Here is a 13301-nt window from a genome sequence, read left to right on the forward strand (position 1 = left end):
AAAATTACACGATTGTATCAATAGATGCGGGGGAAAAGCATTTGATAAGGTATGGCACCCATTTATAATAAAAACACTCAGCAAAGTGGAAATAGAGGGAGCATTCCTCAACATAATAAAGGCCATATATGAAAAACCTACTGCCACCGTCATACTCAAGGGGCAAAAAATAAAAGTGCTTCCGGAACAAGAGAAGAGTGTCTGCTTTCACCATTCTTATTCAACACAGTACTGCAAGTCCTAGCCTCAGTGATCAGACAAGAGGAAAAAATAAAAAGCATCCAAACTGGAAAGGAGGAAGCAAAACTGTCATTATTTGCAGACAACATGATACTGTACATAGAAAACCCTATAGGCTCCACCAAAACACTAAACCTAATAAATGAATTCAGCACATTAGTGGGATGCAAAGGTACTTTATACACCAAGAATGAACTATCAGAAAGAGGAACTAAGAGAACAATCCCATTTACCATTGCAACAACAAAAAAAATAAAGTACCTAGGAAAAAAATTTAACCAAGGAGGTAAAAGACCTGTACTCAGAAAACTAGAGAACACCAAAGAAAGAAAATGAGGAAGATACAAATAGGTGGAAGCATATACCATGTTCATGAATAAGAATTAACACCATCTACCCAAGCAATCTATTGATTCAGTAAAATCCCTATTAAAATACCAATGGCCTATTTCACAGATCTAGAAAAATATTCCAAAAATGTATATGGAACCAAAAAAAGCCCCACACAGTCTCAGCAAGCTTGAGAAAGAAGAACAAATTTAGAGGGATCACAATACCTGATGTCAAACTATGTTACAAGGCCAGTGTAATCAAAACAGTCTGGTACTGGCATAAGAACAGACACATAGATTAACACAACAGATTACAGAGTCCAGAAATAAACCCACGTCTTGATGGTCAATTAAGATTTGACAAAGGAGGCAAGAGCATACAATGGATTTAAGAGAGTTTCTTTAAAAAATAACATTGGGAGAACTGGACTGGTTCCTACAAAAAAATGAAACTAGACCACCATCTTACACCATACACCAGAATAAACTCAAACTGGATAACAGCCTTAAAGAAAAGTTGTGATACCATAAAAATCCTAAAGGAAAACACAGGCAGCAAAATTTCAGACATCTTGCATATATCAATATTTTGCTGATATATCTCCAAGGGCAAGGAAAATAAAGAAAAAAATAAATGGGAACTACATCAAATTAAAAAGCTTCAGCACAGCTAAAGAAACCATTATTAAAATGAAAAGGGAACCAACTATATGGGAGAATATATTTGCAAACGATACATTGGACAAGGGTTTAGTCTCCAAAATACATGAAGAACTTACACAACTCAACACCAGAAGACAATCCAATTAAAACATGGGCGAAGGACCTGAACAGACACTTCTCCAAAGAGGACATATGGATGACCCATAGGCATATAAAAAAATGAATGCTCAATATCGCTAGCTATCAGAGACATGCAAATTAAAACCATGAGATATCACCTCAGACCTGCCAAAATGGCTAACATTAAAATCAACAAACAAGTGCTGACAAGTGTAAAGAAAAGGGAACCCTAGTGCACTTTTGGTGGGAATGCAGACTGGTTCAGCCACTATGGAAAACAGTATGGAATTTCTTCAAAAAGCTAAAAATGCAACTGCCTTTTGACCCAGCAATTCCACTGCTGGGAATATGCCCTAAGAATCTCAAAACACCAATTCAAAGGAATTTATGCACCTCAATGTTCACAGCAGCACTATTTACAATAGCCAAGATTTGGAAACAGCCTAAATGCCATTCAGTAGATGAGTGAATCAAAAAACTTTGCTACATTTATACAATGGAATACTAAGCAGTAAAAATGAAGGAATTCTTACCTTTTGCAACAGCATGGATGGAACAGAAGAGCATTATGCTAAGTGAATAAGCCAGGCGGTGAAGGACAAATATCATATGATCTCACCTATAGGTGAAAACTAATGAGCAAAATAAACTCATGAGCAAAATAGAACTAGAAGCATAGAAACATGGAACAGAATGACAGCTGTAAGAGGGAATAAGGGAGGTAGGGACTGATTGAAAAAAGGAGAAGGCATTAGCCAAAGAACATATACCCATGACCCATGGACATGGACAATGATATGGGGACTATGGGAGTGGGGGACAGGTTGGGTTGAGGGGGGCAAGTGGGAAAAATTGGGACAACTGCAATAGCATAAACAATAAAATATTTTTGAAAAAAGAAAGCACACATTGCAAGCATCTTTTTCACTCAAAAATGTGTTTTAAAAGGTTATCAGCTGCAGAGGCTGGTTGTAGATTGAGAATGAATCTAAGAACTATGAAAATCCACATTTATTGACTTTATAACAAGAGTGGAGTAATGTGGGTTATAGGCAAGGGTTAGAGAAAACAATAGTCACAAGTAACTAGATTCAAGACGCCCTTCTCAGCGCTTGCAGCAACACTGGGCATCTGAAGCAGTCTCGCTCCAAGAGCTCTGGGCAAGTTACTTGATCTCCTGCTTGGGAACTAGGGTGTCCTCATTTCACATAAGCTTACGGATTTAACTAACACGTATTACTGTGCTTCACGGATGGCAAAGCCACAAACTTACGGAAGAATATATTGAAATGCGTGTAAACAACAGCCTTGAACACATGCCACGCGAAAGCAGCACAACACAAAGACTGCCCAATACTGGAAGCCATCCAGCCTGCCCCGATCCCAATCCCAACAGCCCTTGCGAAGTCCGCCCGAAGCACCACCCCCTCGCCCCGGCACTCAAGGCGAGGCGGGGCCAGGAGCACCAGCCAGCACCACGCCCCCTTCAGACCCTCCACCCAGTCAGTCTTCCATGGCTTCTAGAGGGCCGGAATGGCTGGGAACAGAAGTTTTTGCTAAGTTTTGATTTCCTACCTGCTCGGCAGAAGCCGAAGCCTCCAGCTAGCCCCACCTCCTGACACTCCGACCCCGAAAACGGAGGAGCGCGCTAAAGGGCGAAAAGGTTCTGATTGGAGAGAGCGTGTATTTACATTCTCACTTGCTCACGCGAGTGGACTAAGTTTACCCCGCCTCTTCCTAGATTGCAGTCCTCAAAGTCGGAGGAGGAGTCTCCCGGGCCCTTTTATTCTGGCGGTTCCGTGTTAGCTTGCTGCGTATTGGGAGTTGTGTTGAAGTGTTGTGTACGAGATGTCAGAAAATAAGTTCGCAGACCGCAGCTACAACAGCGAGGAGAAGGTGTCTGGTGCTACTGTCATCGCTCAGGCCCTGAAAACACAAGTATGACTGACCTGCGCGGAGGGAAAGGCTCCTACGGAAGCCGGCGGGGACCGAGATATGTTGAAGATGAGGAGTGCGGTGGGAGTGGGAGGGTGGGAGGTTCGCAAGAGGTTTTTCCTTTTAGCGCTCCGGGGGTGGGGGGAACTTTGTAGCTGTGCCCGGAGCATAGACGCCTCCCCCACCCCCGTTCTTCGCCTCCCAGGATGTGAAGTACATGTTTGGCGTCGTAGGCTTCCCAGTGACCGAAATCGCTATCGCTGCTCAGCAACTGGGCATCAGATACGTCGGGATGCGAAATGAGCAAGCGGTAAGTATGGTCTTTGGGAGCCCCGTGCATGTTAATGATTAATAATAACGGCAGATATTCATTGCAGACACTCAGTGCTTACAACTATTCAGATACTTTACACGAATCAATCACATCAATTTTATGAGACAGGACCTATTAATCCTAGTTGACAGATAAGAGAAGTGAGACACAGAGGGGTGAAGTTGCCTGAGGTGACAACTGTTACGGTGGAGTCAATTTAAACTCGGATATTCTGGGTCCTAAATCCATGCTGTTAACACCGTGCACTGTTGTGCTCTGCCAAGTGGAGAGTGTCAGAATTGGGACAGTTTCCAGGGTGAACTTGGATCCTCTGAACTTCATTCTCGTAATTACCTGTTACATGTTTATTTCTGTGTATTATTTGTTTACTCAGACTTCCCTATTAGTCTGTTAGCTTCCAGAGGGAGATGATATTTTCTCCTTGACACATCTGTGTCCCCTAGGGGGTTCGTGCACACGATAGGTACTCTGGGAGTACCTGTGCTATGAGTGGGTGAAGGCCAGATCTCATATAGTAGGTGGCTCTGCAAGGTGGCCCTTCACAGATAGTACAGCCATGATTGGAACTTGGGTGTCCTAAATCCCAGTTCTGTGCTTGTTCCACCACACTACAATGCCACCTTTCTTAAGGGCTTATGTGAACCATGAGAAAGGAAGATGGGACATTTTGTCAACTCAGCCTCCCCTCTCTCAGAAATGCTGTTTTCAAGATCAAGAGTCCACTTCTGCAATGCCAGATTCCGCCAGTCCACCAAACTAACTGCTCCTGCTTTCCACTCCCACTGTTGCCCTGGAATTCGGGCTCTTGCCTCCTCCTGTCCAGACAGCTACTTTGATCTCCCTAAGTGGTGCCCTTCCTCTGCCTTCAGATGTGATTTCCTGAAGAGTAGGAATTGTGATTCATTCGTTATGTCCCCTTAGTGCCTGGCTTTTGCATGATGTGGGTGCTCAGTATATTTTTATTAATTGAATGACATTCCTTACCTATAAAATTTGAGAATCAGGGTTTTTTTTTTTAGATCTTAAAACTAATAGGTCTTGAGTTTGCGTTGCTTCTATCTTCTACTTTTCTTAGTCAGAACAACATTCTGTTCTTTCATCTGTGTGAGAAGATGAAGCTAATGACCTATCAATGGGACTTACATTTTACTGCTTTTCCTAGTGGTGGTATGTCTAGTTTCTTCATACAGCATATGTTTATTGAGTACACGTTACATGCCAAGTACTATCTTACATAACCTGTGGGAGATGTAATGAAGCAATGAGACTTTGATCCTAATGTTGATCACAGTCTGGGAAAGTGAGGGCAAGACACACAGAAAAAAATGTATCTAGTATAGTAACTCAGAATAGGTATATGTATAATGGACAGAACATTTAAAGGGTGACCAGTTCTCGATGAGTAGGACAAAGAAGAGTACCTATAAAGGCAATGTGTCTTCATACTGTTCCATCAAGGGAGCCTAAGGACATGGTGGCCTGTCAGGCTGCCTCTGTAGGCTGAGGCATGGCTGTAGAGAGTCAGCGGCCGGGAAAGGAGTGTGGCATTTTTCAGTAGGCACTGGATGAGACTGTAAAGGTTTCTGTAAATAGGTGGATAACATAATTACATTAGAGAGATGATTTTGGTGGTAGTTCAGACTATGAATCCCAAGGCAGCTTGAAGTTTTATTTCAGCCCTCATAAGCTTAGCTGTGGGCCTTCTTAGGTCCAAGGTGCTTTGTTAGATGCTGGGTATGGAGATGAAGGCACTTTCTGTCCTTGAGAGGCTTATCACCCAGCTGTGGAGACAGACACACATAAATAGTTTTATCATAATGTGGTAAATACTATGTTTGAGATATAGCCAAGGTGCTGTGAAAGTCTAGAAAAAGGTACCCTGCTCAGCCTAAGACTTCAGAGGTTTCCTGGAGGAGGTGATGCCCAAGCTATTTTGAAGGATGAGTAGACATTAACCAGCTGGGAAGGAGAGGACAAGCTCTTCTGGAGATGATTTCTAGGTTTGGGCTTGCTTAACCGAGGAGTTATATCATGGTGCCACAGACTCAGGTAGGGAATACAGAGAGAAGAGCCAGTGTGGTGGGAAAAGGTGATGAGTTCAGATTTGGACATAATTAGTCTGAGATGCCTGTAGGACATTCCGAGTGCACATGCCCCGCAGTCAATCTGACTCTCCATCAGTCAAAGGAAGGCTTAACCAGAGAGTGTGAAAAACAGGTCCAGAAGCCATTTGAGAGACAGAAAAGGTCTTGACATCCAATTGCATAGTTGTACTTGAGAGAAAAGTATAGTTGGTTGTAGCTTGTCTTTCATTAGATCCTTAGAGAAATCAACACATATATTGACCAGTTTTCCAGAAGGTAGTCAGACTGTTAGGAACTTCATTGTTACTGAGAGTTTATTGTTTGCAGCCACCATTCTGATTATTTTACATGTATTAGCTGATTTCATCCTCACAGCAATGCTGTGAATTATGTTCACTTTATTGATGAGGAAGCCAAGGAACAGAGTAACTTGATGAAATTCCACAGTAGAAGTCAGGGGAGCTGGCATCTGAATTAAACAGCTTGGTTCCAGAGTCTGTTCTCTTAAGTACTACAAACATTATTCCACCTGTGAATGAGGGTAATTTGTTACAGAAATAGATATTTTATTATCATAAAACCAGTTCTTTTTCAACTTTAACACCTATTACCAGAAGAATATAATTTTTGTTACGTGTTGTTTTGTATTTTGCATTCCGCAGCAAGATTTCGAACCCTGCTTTAATTAGTGGGCAGTGCTCCTCAGTGTCCAAATAGTGTTCTTGTTGCAGCAGATATTTTATTTTATGCATTGCATTTCATAGCAGCTGCCTGATTACTGTCCTATGTGAATTTGGCCTGATGTGCAGAAGGGAGAGGAGAACAGCAGCACAGAAAAAGAACAGAGCCTTTGTGCAATTTCAGCTTCTTACTTGGGCATGTGGTAGTGGTACCAGTTAGATTATGGTTCATTGTGATTTATTTTTGAATTTTTATGCTTATGTCCTTAATGTGGATTTATTTAAGTTCAGTATATCATATATAACACTGAATGGAGGTTAGAAAATACCCAATTTAATACTATTTCAAAAAAAGAGAGAGGAAATAATAACGAAAAAATTATGTCCCAAACTAAGGAGAAGGATTTTTCCAGGTTATCTTGTATTTAATTAAGCATCTCCCCTTTCTTCCTATTATGAGCTACCGTACAGTTTAACAGGAGCCCTGGCTGGTGTGGCTCAGTGGATTGAGGGCCCGCCTGCGAACCGAAGGTCGCCAGTTCAGTTCCCAGTCGGGGCATGTGCATGGGTTGCGGGCCAGGGAAGGAGGTGTGAGAGGCAACGGATTGATGTCTCTCTCACACATGATGTTTCTCTCCTTCTCTTTCTCCCTGTCTTTCTCCCTCCCTTCCCCTCTCTCTAAAAATAAATTAATAAAATAATTTAAAAAAATTTTTTTAAGTAAAAACTAACTATGAAGGAAATCTCAACAAATCTCCAAGTACTGGAAATATACGGTATATATAACTTGAGCACTTAGAAATTAACTAAAATTCAATAACAGAAAGATACCTTGAATATCCCCAGACCTCTGAAAATCAAATAACACATTTGGTACTTTGTAAATATTTGAAAAGTTTAATAAAATCGATAAACTTCAAGGTAGAATGATCAAGAATAAAAGAGAAATGATACAAATTACTAATATCAGGAATTAAAAAGGAGACTATGGACCAATATTTTGAAGAAGAAATCACAATGAAAATAGAAAATATTTTGAATTGAATGATAATGACAAATGAGATACCAAACTCTTGATAGCTAAAGCAATTCTCAGAGGAAATAGTTTCAAATGAATCTGTTAGTGAAGAAGTTCAGAAACCAATGCTCTAAGTTTACATTCTTAAGAAGCTAGAAAAAGAAAACCAAATTAAACCCCAAAGTAAAGGAGTAAAATAATAAATATATGAGCAGAAATAAATGAAATAGAGAACAAATGAACAATAGAGAAAAATCAATGGAACCAAAAATTGGCTCTTAGAAAAGATTGATAAATTTGATAAATCCCTAGCAAGACTGATGAAGAAGAATAAAAGAGAAAAGACACAAATTACCAATATGAGGAATAAAAAAGATCACATTCCTATTGATCTTGAAGATATTTAAGCAGATAAGTAAGAGGATATTATGAATGAGCTAGATTATATGGACAAATTTCTTTAAAAACTAAAAATTAGATTCAACATCTAAACTATTATTTGAAATTAACAAGTAGAACATTACTTGATAAAATGGAAGGTGTTTCAATTCCTCCTTTACAGTTAAGTTCTAATCTCTTTATAGTGAATTGTTGTATGTGATGTGTACTTACTATAAGGATCTCACATACTTAGGTCTCAGTGTTTTTCTTTGTAGGCTTGCTATGCTGCCTCTGCGGTCGGATACCTGACAGGCAGGTAAAGGAAAGTTTATGTTTTGTTTCCACTTCTTTGAAAGGCTATCCTAAATTGTCTAAGAAAATACTTTATAAATGTAAAATGACAAACTGAATGATAGGAAGATACCTTTTCCATGGCGTTTTAAGCTTAGAAAGTCATCTAGGGTAAAACATTCAAGTTCAATTTAAACATTGGGTGGAACACTACATTTCAGAGTTTCTTTCTGTCCAATATTAATTGATATTACATTTGTTTTAAAAATGTGTAAACACTTCTCTTTTTCATACAAAAATGTACTCTGCAGTTAAAACTTTACTTCTGTATGCAGTCAACTTGATTTAGCCAAATATAATAAGAACAAAATATGAAGAGTTTAATGAGATACAATGTGAAGATGACAGGTACCTTGTTTCTTGCAGGAGTACCTGCAAGAAATACCTGCAAGAAAAGAGTACCTTTCTCTCCTTTTTTGTAATGCAAAAATATTTTAATAAGTATTTTACCAATTATAAAAAAGATCTATCTGTCCTTCCTTTGAAGTCCAAGAAAGTTATCATGTTTCACCCTAAGTGTTATGAACCAAGTATTGCATCCGACCTATTTTTAATAAAATAAATTGTTTTTGCTTTTAGGCCAGGAGTATGCCTTGTTGTTTCTGGCCCAGGTCTCGTGCATGCCTTGGGTGGTATGGCAAATGCAAACATGAATTGCTGGTAATTAGATTGTTATTACTAGAAACATTTTCTTAAAAATGTTAGCACGTGATTTTATCTAGCGGAGCAATTGCTGATCAAGAGTGGGAGGACTTGGAATCAAGTATTTAAGAGAATGGCTTCGTAAAAAATTAAATTAAGAAGAGTATCAGGAAGAAAAACTAAAATCTATCAGTAATTCCTTTACCTAGAGGTAAACACTGTTAACATTTTGGAATACGTACACGTATACAGGGGTGGACAAAAGTAGATTTACAGTTGTTCATATGGAAAAGACATGCAGGTTATGATTATTACAATAGCTTTATTAACTCAAAAGAATGTCACAGTGGCAAAAAAAAAAACCTACTTTTGCCCACCCCTGTATATCTATATCCATGTATGTATGTATGTTAGTAGTTCTCTTTAAGTGAAGAATTATTTTTTAAAGATCTCAGATCAGTATGCAAGAATGTATTCAGTTCTTCATCTTTTCTTGCATAATTAGCGAGACAATTGAAATTTTTATATTTATTGAATTTGTTTTATAAGTTACTTACTTTTTGACCTTGTCTCTGGCACTTTACCAATTAGATCATGTTAAAGGGGATTATTTTGTCATCAATTCATAAAGTGTTTACATTTTCTAGTGGGAAGGACATTCTTTTTTTTCTTGCCCTATGTTCCCTATAGTTCTTTTTATTCTTCCTTCCTAGTCTTTCTCTTTCTTATTTACTTATGGGTCTGATATTTTTTGAGTAAACTTAGCTTTGCTATATCTTTTTTTTTTCTTGAAAGATAAGAATGTTTTTGCTAAGGAATTTCTCTCATTCTGTCATTTTCAAAGACTTACTTAGGAAAGTGTGGAAAACATTTTTTTCTCCTCTTAATCCCCAGAATAGTAGGAAGGGCATAAAAATTCATTTTACATTGCCACAACTAGAGGTTTAGCATCAGCACCCAAAAGGGGTGGAGGGGAGCAAGGCAGGGAGGAAAAACATTTACTATAAATTTCAGATTTTTCTGATATTGAGGAAGGGTTTTCTCACATTAGGTTATTTCCTAAATTTTAAATCTGTAGTTTTTAAGAGAAAATGTTATTCTCATTCTGTCTCTCTTTTTTAACATCTATCGAGTGTTTATTATTTATTGGCCACTCTGCTGAGTGTCGTACAAGTTGAGCTCATTTGTAATTCTCTAAAAAACGGACATTTCAGGCCTGTGATTGTGATTGGTGGGTCCTCGGAAACAAGCCAGGACACGATGGGAGCCTTCCAGGAGTTCCCCCAGGTACCGACTTTACCCTTCTCTTCCAGAGATTCAGATTTATGGAGAAGAATATTGAATGTCAGCTGTAATTTTTAAATAAATAAATGTAACAAGATGTATGGAGAAGAAATAAAAGGTCCTGTCCGCAAAATAAATAATTAGAGTGAAAGAAAATTACCTGAGATCATTTAAAGGCATATCCCTGAACTACAAGATAGTTTCTGTATGGATATTAAGAAAGCTTAGACTCTGCTTAGGAGCTGTCTTCCAAGAAATACACCTTTTTGTCAGGGTTTTAAACTCTAAAAATAGGTTCTTCAAAGAGCCAAGACAATACAGGAATAAAAGTGGTTTTGGACTGTGCCTCTCAGACTTTGGGAAAGTAAAAGTTGAAAGGAAAAAAATCCTATTCAAAATGACTATCAGTAGACTCTGGACAAGTTCATTTTTATTTTGGAAGGCTAAAGAAAAGAATTTGAAGATTTTTATAAACTTGAAAGAATTTATCAACAAATGCTACAGTTTAAAAAATAGTTTTAGAAAGCAAATAGGTGAGAGGGAATGATTAACACTTAAGACATGAATAAATTTGAGCATTTATAGCACAACGTTAAAACCATTAGGCAAAGTATGTTGGTATATCAGAAATCATTGTGAGAACTTCAAAATATGAACATAATTTTGTATATGATTTACACTAGATCTTGATATAGGTTACTGAAAATGTTATATTTTTATACTCTTGAAATGGAATTGACATTTTACCTAGTTAACAGTAGAGAATAACAGCAGTTATTTAAAAGATACTGATATACGTATTTGAAAAATAAATAGAGCAGATAAGTTATTTAAAAGGAAATTTAAAGTTACTATAAAAACTTTATAAATGAAGAAAAGCAGCCCTGGCTGGTGTGGCTCAGTGGATTGAACGCCAGCCTGCAAATCAAAGGGTCACTGGTTCGATTCCCAGTCAGGGCACATGCCTGGGTTGCAGGCCAGATCCTCAGTGGGGGGCTTACTAGAGGCAACCACACATTAATGTTTTTCTCCTTCTCTTTCTCCTTCCCTTCTCTCTCTAAAAATATATAAATAAAATCTTTTGAAAAAAGATGAAGAAAAGCAGAGGATAATGTCTATTATAAATATTTTTTCCCAAAAAGGAAAATAATAGAAGTTTATTAGATGAAATTAAAAGTTTGAAAAGAAAGATCCAAATATCTGTTTCTTATGGAAATACATAAAACTAAATGACGTGACTATGAACAGACTGAAAGTTAGGGAGTCAGCTTAATTCTTTCATGTTTGTGGGGCTAAGATTGCCCATTGTTCCAAAGATTTCGTACCAAAAAGTATCGAGAGAAACACTTCTTGTATAATATTTCAAAGTACATTAAACAGTGAAAAATTAACACAACTGAATTTACATGACCCAAACAGCATACCAGCAAAAAACGTAACAGGAAAACCTGCAGCAATATTAGAATAGATTATTACTGTAACTAGACGTAACATGAAGTTGTGTATTCCTGGCTGTGGAATTTCTGGGTCCAAGGATATACTTATTTTCATTTTTATAAGACATTGTCAACTTCCCCTCCCATTTCTACTCGTACCAGCAGTTTAAGAGAGTGCCTGTTTTCCTGTGTTGTGATACTGGCTGTGTATTATCTGAGTTGTTCATTGTTGCCAGTCTGAGAAATGAAAATGATAATCTTGTTTGGATTTGCTTTGTGAATCATACTGATGCAGAAGTTTGATTGTGCTCTGCAGAGGCTTCTAAGAAACAGTCCACTTTGGAGGAGGTGGGGAGGTGAAGGTGGAAGAGGGTGTAGAGGGATAAATGGTAAAGGAAAAAAATACAACAAAATAAAAATAAATTAAAAAAAACAGTCCAGGTGATAGATTATTTCCATTTTGCCTCTGACCATCATAGAAAGTAATGACTTAGCATTTTGTCTTCCTTTTGAAGAGTAATATGATCTGTGAACTGAATTTGAAGTGATTTTCTTTTTGTATATAGGTTGAAGCTTGTAGATTATATAGCAAGTTTTCTGTCCGGCCGAACAGCATAGGAGCTATTCCGTCTATTATTGAAAAGGTACAGTATTTACAGATCCTCCAGATCAGCTGGTTCTTCTCAGTTGCTTATATCTGTGTCATTTTCATTCTCAATGAATGAGTAGCAATTTAGAACATAATCAGATAATTTAAAAGGACATTGTTAAAGAGCTATATACATTTTAATACCCACTGCTATTATATTTAATTATAGAACCAGATAAAACAAGTCATTTTTGAAAAAGATGTTTCTCCTGTACTTTAATAACTATGGAAAAAATGAAAAGAAAGATATGATGGAACCCTGGGTGTCCTTTCTCTTATGCTTTTGCAAAAGATTATTTTTGAAAATTAATACTAGTGCATATAAGACCGTCTCTTAGTGGGTTATGTTACATTTGAGTTTTGTCAAAACCATGTGTTACAGAAATCATTTGACACATGTTACAATATCACAGTCGCTGAAAACTGCCAGGTCATTAGGATTAGGAAGCAGGTTGTACAGGTTATGAAGACTTGGCAAGCAGAGCCTAGTGGTGAATTTCTAAGACTAAAGTGTAATTGGATGTGAATTTTAAAGCTGTGAGTATTTACTTTCTTATCTGTCTCCTTTTAAACAAAAATCCCTTTTAAAATACAGTTGACCCTTAAACAAAAAGGGTTTGAACTGCTCAGGTCCACTCATATGTATTTTTTTTTTAATAAATATGTACAGCCCTGGCTGGTGTGGCTCAGTGGGTTGAGCGCCGGCCTGGGAACCAAAGGGTTGCTGGTTTGACGCAAAGTGTCGGCCAGGTTCCCAGTAGAGGGAGTGAATGAGGCAACCAGACACTGATATTTCTCTCCCTTTCTTTCTCCCTCCCTTCCCCTCTGTCTAAAATAAATAAATATTTAAAAAAACATACATACAGTACTGTAAATGTATTTTCTCTTCCTTATGATTTTTCTAATAACATTTTCTTCCTTAGTTTATTGAAGACTACAATATATAATACATATATCATACAAAGTATGCGTCAGTTTGACTGTTTATGTTACTGATAAGGTTAACAGTAGGCTATTAGTAGTGAAGTTTTGGGAGAGTCCAAAGTTATACTTTTTGATTGCATGGGGGATCGGTGCCCCAACCGTCACATTGTTTGAAGGGTCAACTCTATATAGAATTAATACAGCATACCTAAAATTTAGTCAAAATTG

At 37.7% G+C, this 13301-nt stretch overlaps 2 protein-coding genes across 7 annotated transcripts in view; one reads left to right on the forward strand and one right to left on the reverse strand.

Moving 5' to 3' along the window:
* Nucleotides 1-3162, reverse strand: part of BTD (biotinidase) — a 31977-nt gene extending 28815 nt beyond the window's left edge. Inside the window, exon 1 of one of the 5 annotated variants that reach the window (XM_045857135.1) lies at nt 3047-3162. The gene's annotated coding sequence lies outside the window, so the exon portion shown is untranslated. Of the gene's footprint in view, nt 1-2930 lie in introns of all 5 variants that reach the window. The other 4 variants (XM_045857134.1, XM_045857136.1, XM_045857132.1 and 1 more) reach the window with 4 other exon arrangements.
* HACL1 (2-hydroxyacyl-CoA lyase 1) overlaps nt 3154-13301 on the forward strand; it is a 32490-nt gene continuing 22342 nt past the window's right edge. Inside the window, exons 1-6 of one of the 2 annotated variants that reach the window (XM_045857128.1) lie at nt 3154-3293; nt 3496-3600; nt 8063-8103; nt 8718-8798; nt 9995-10067; nt 12067-12144. In XM_045857128.1, the coding sequence (XP_045713084.1) occupies nt 3204-3293; nt 3496-3600; nt 8063-8103; nt 8718-8798; nt 9995-10067; nt 12067-12144 (468 nt within the window). In that variant the 5' untranslated portion in view covers nt 3154-3203. The remainder of the gene's footprint in view (nt 3294-3495; nt 3601-8062; nt 8104-8717; nt 8799-9994; nt 10068-12066; nt 12145-13301) is intronic. The other variant, XM_045857129.1, reaches the window with a different exon arrangement.

Source organism: Phyllostomus hastatus, unplaced genomic scaffold (assembly GCF_019186645.2).
Source record: "Phyllostomus hastatus isolate PE091 unplaced genomic scaffold, TTU_PhHast_1.1 phas_scaffold_129, whole genome shotgun sequence".
Classification (NCBI taxonomy): domain Eukaryota; kingdom Metazoa; phylum Chordata; class Mammalia; order Chiroptera; family Phyllostomidae; genus Phyllostomus; species Phyllostomus hastatus.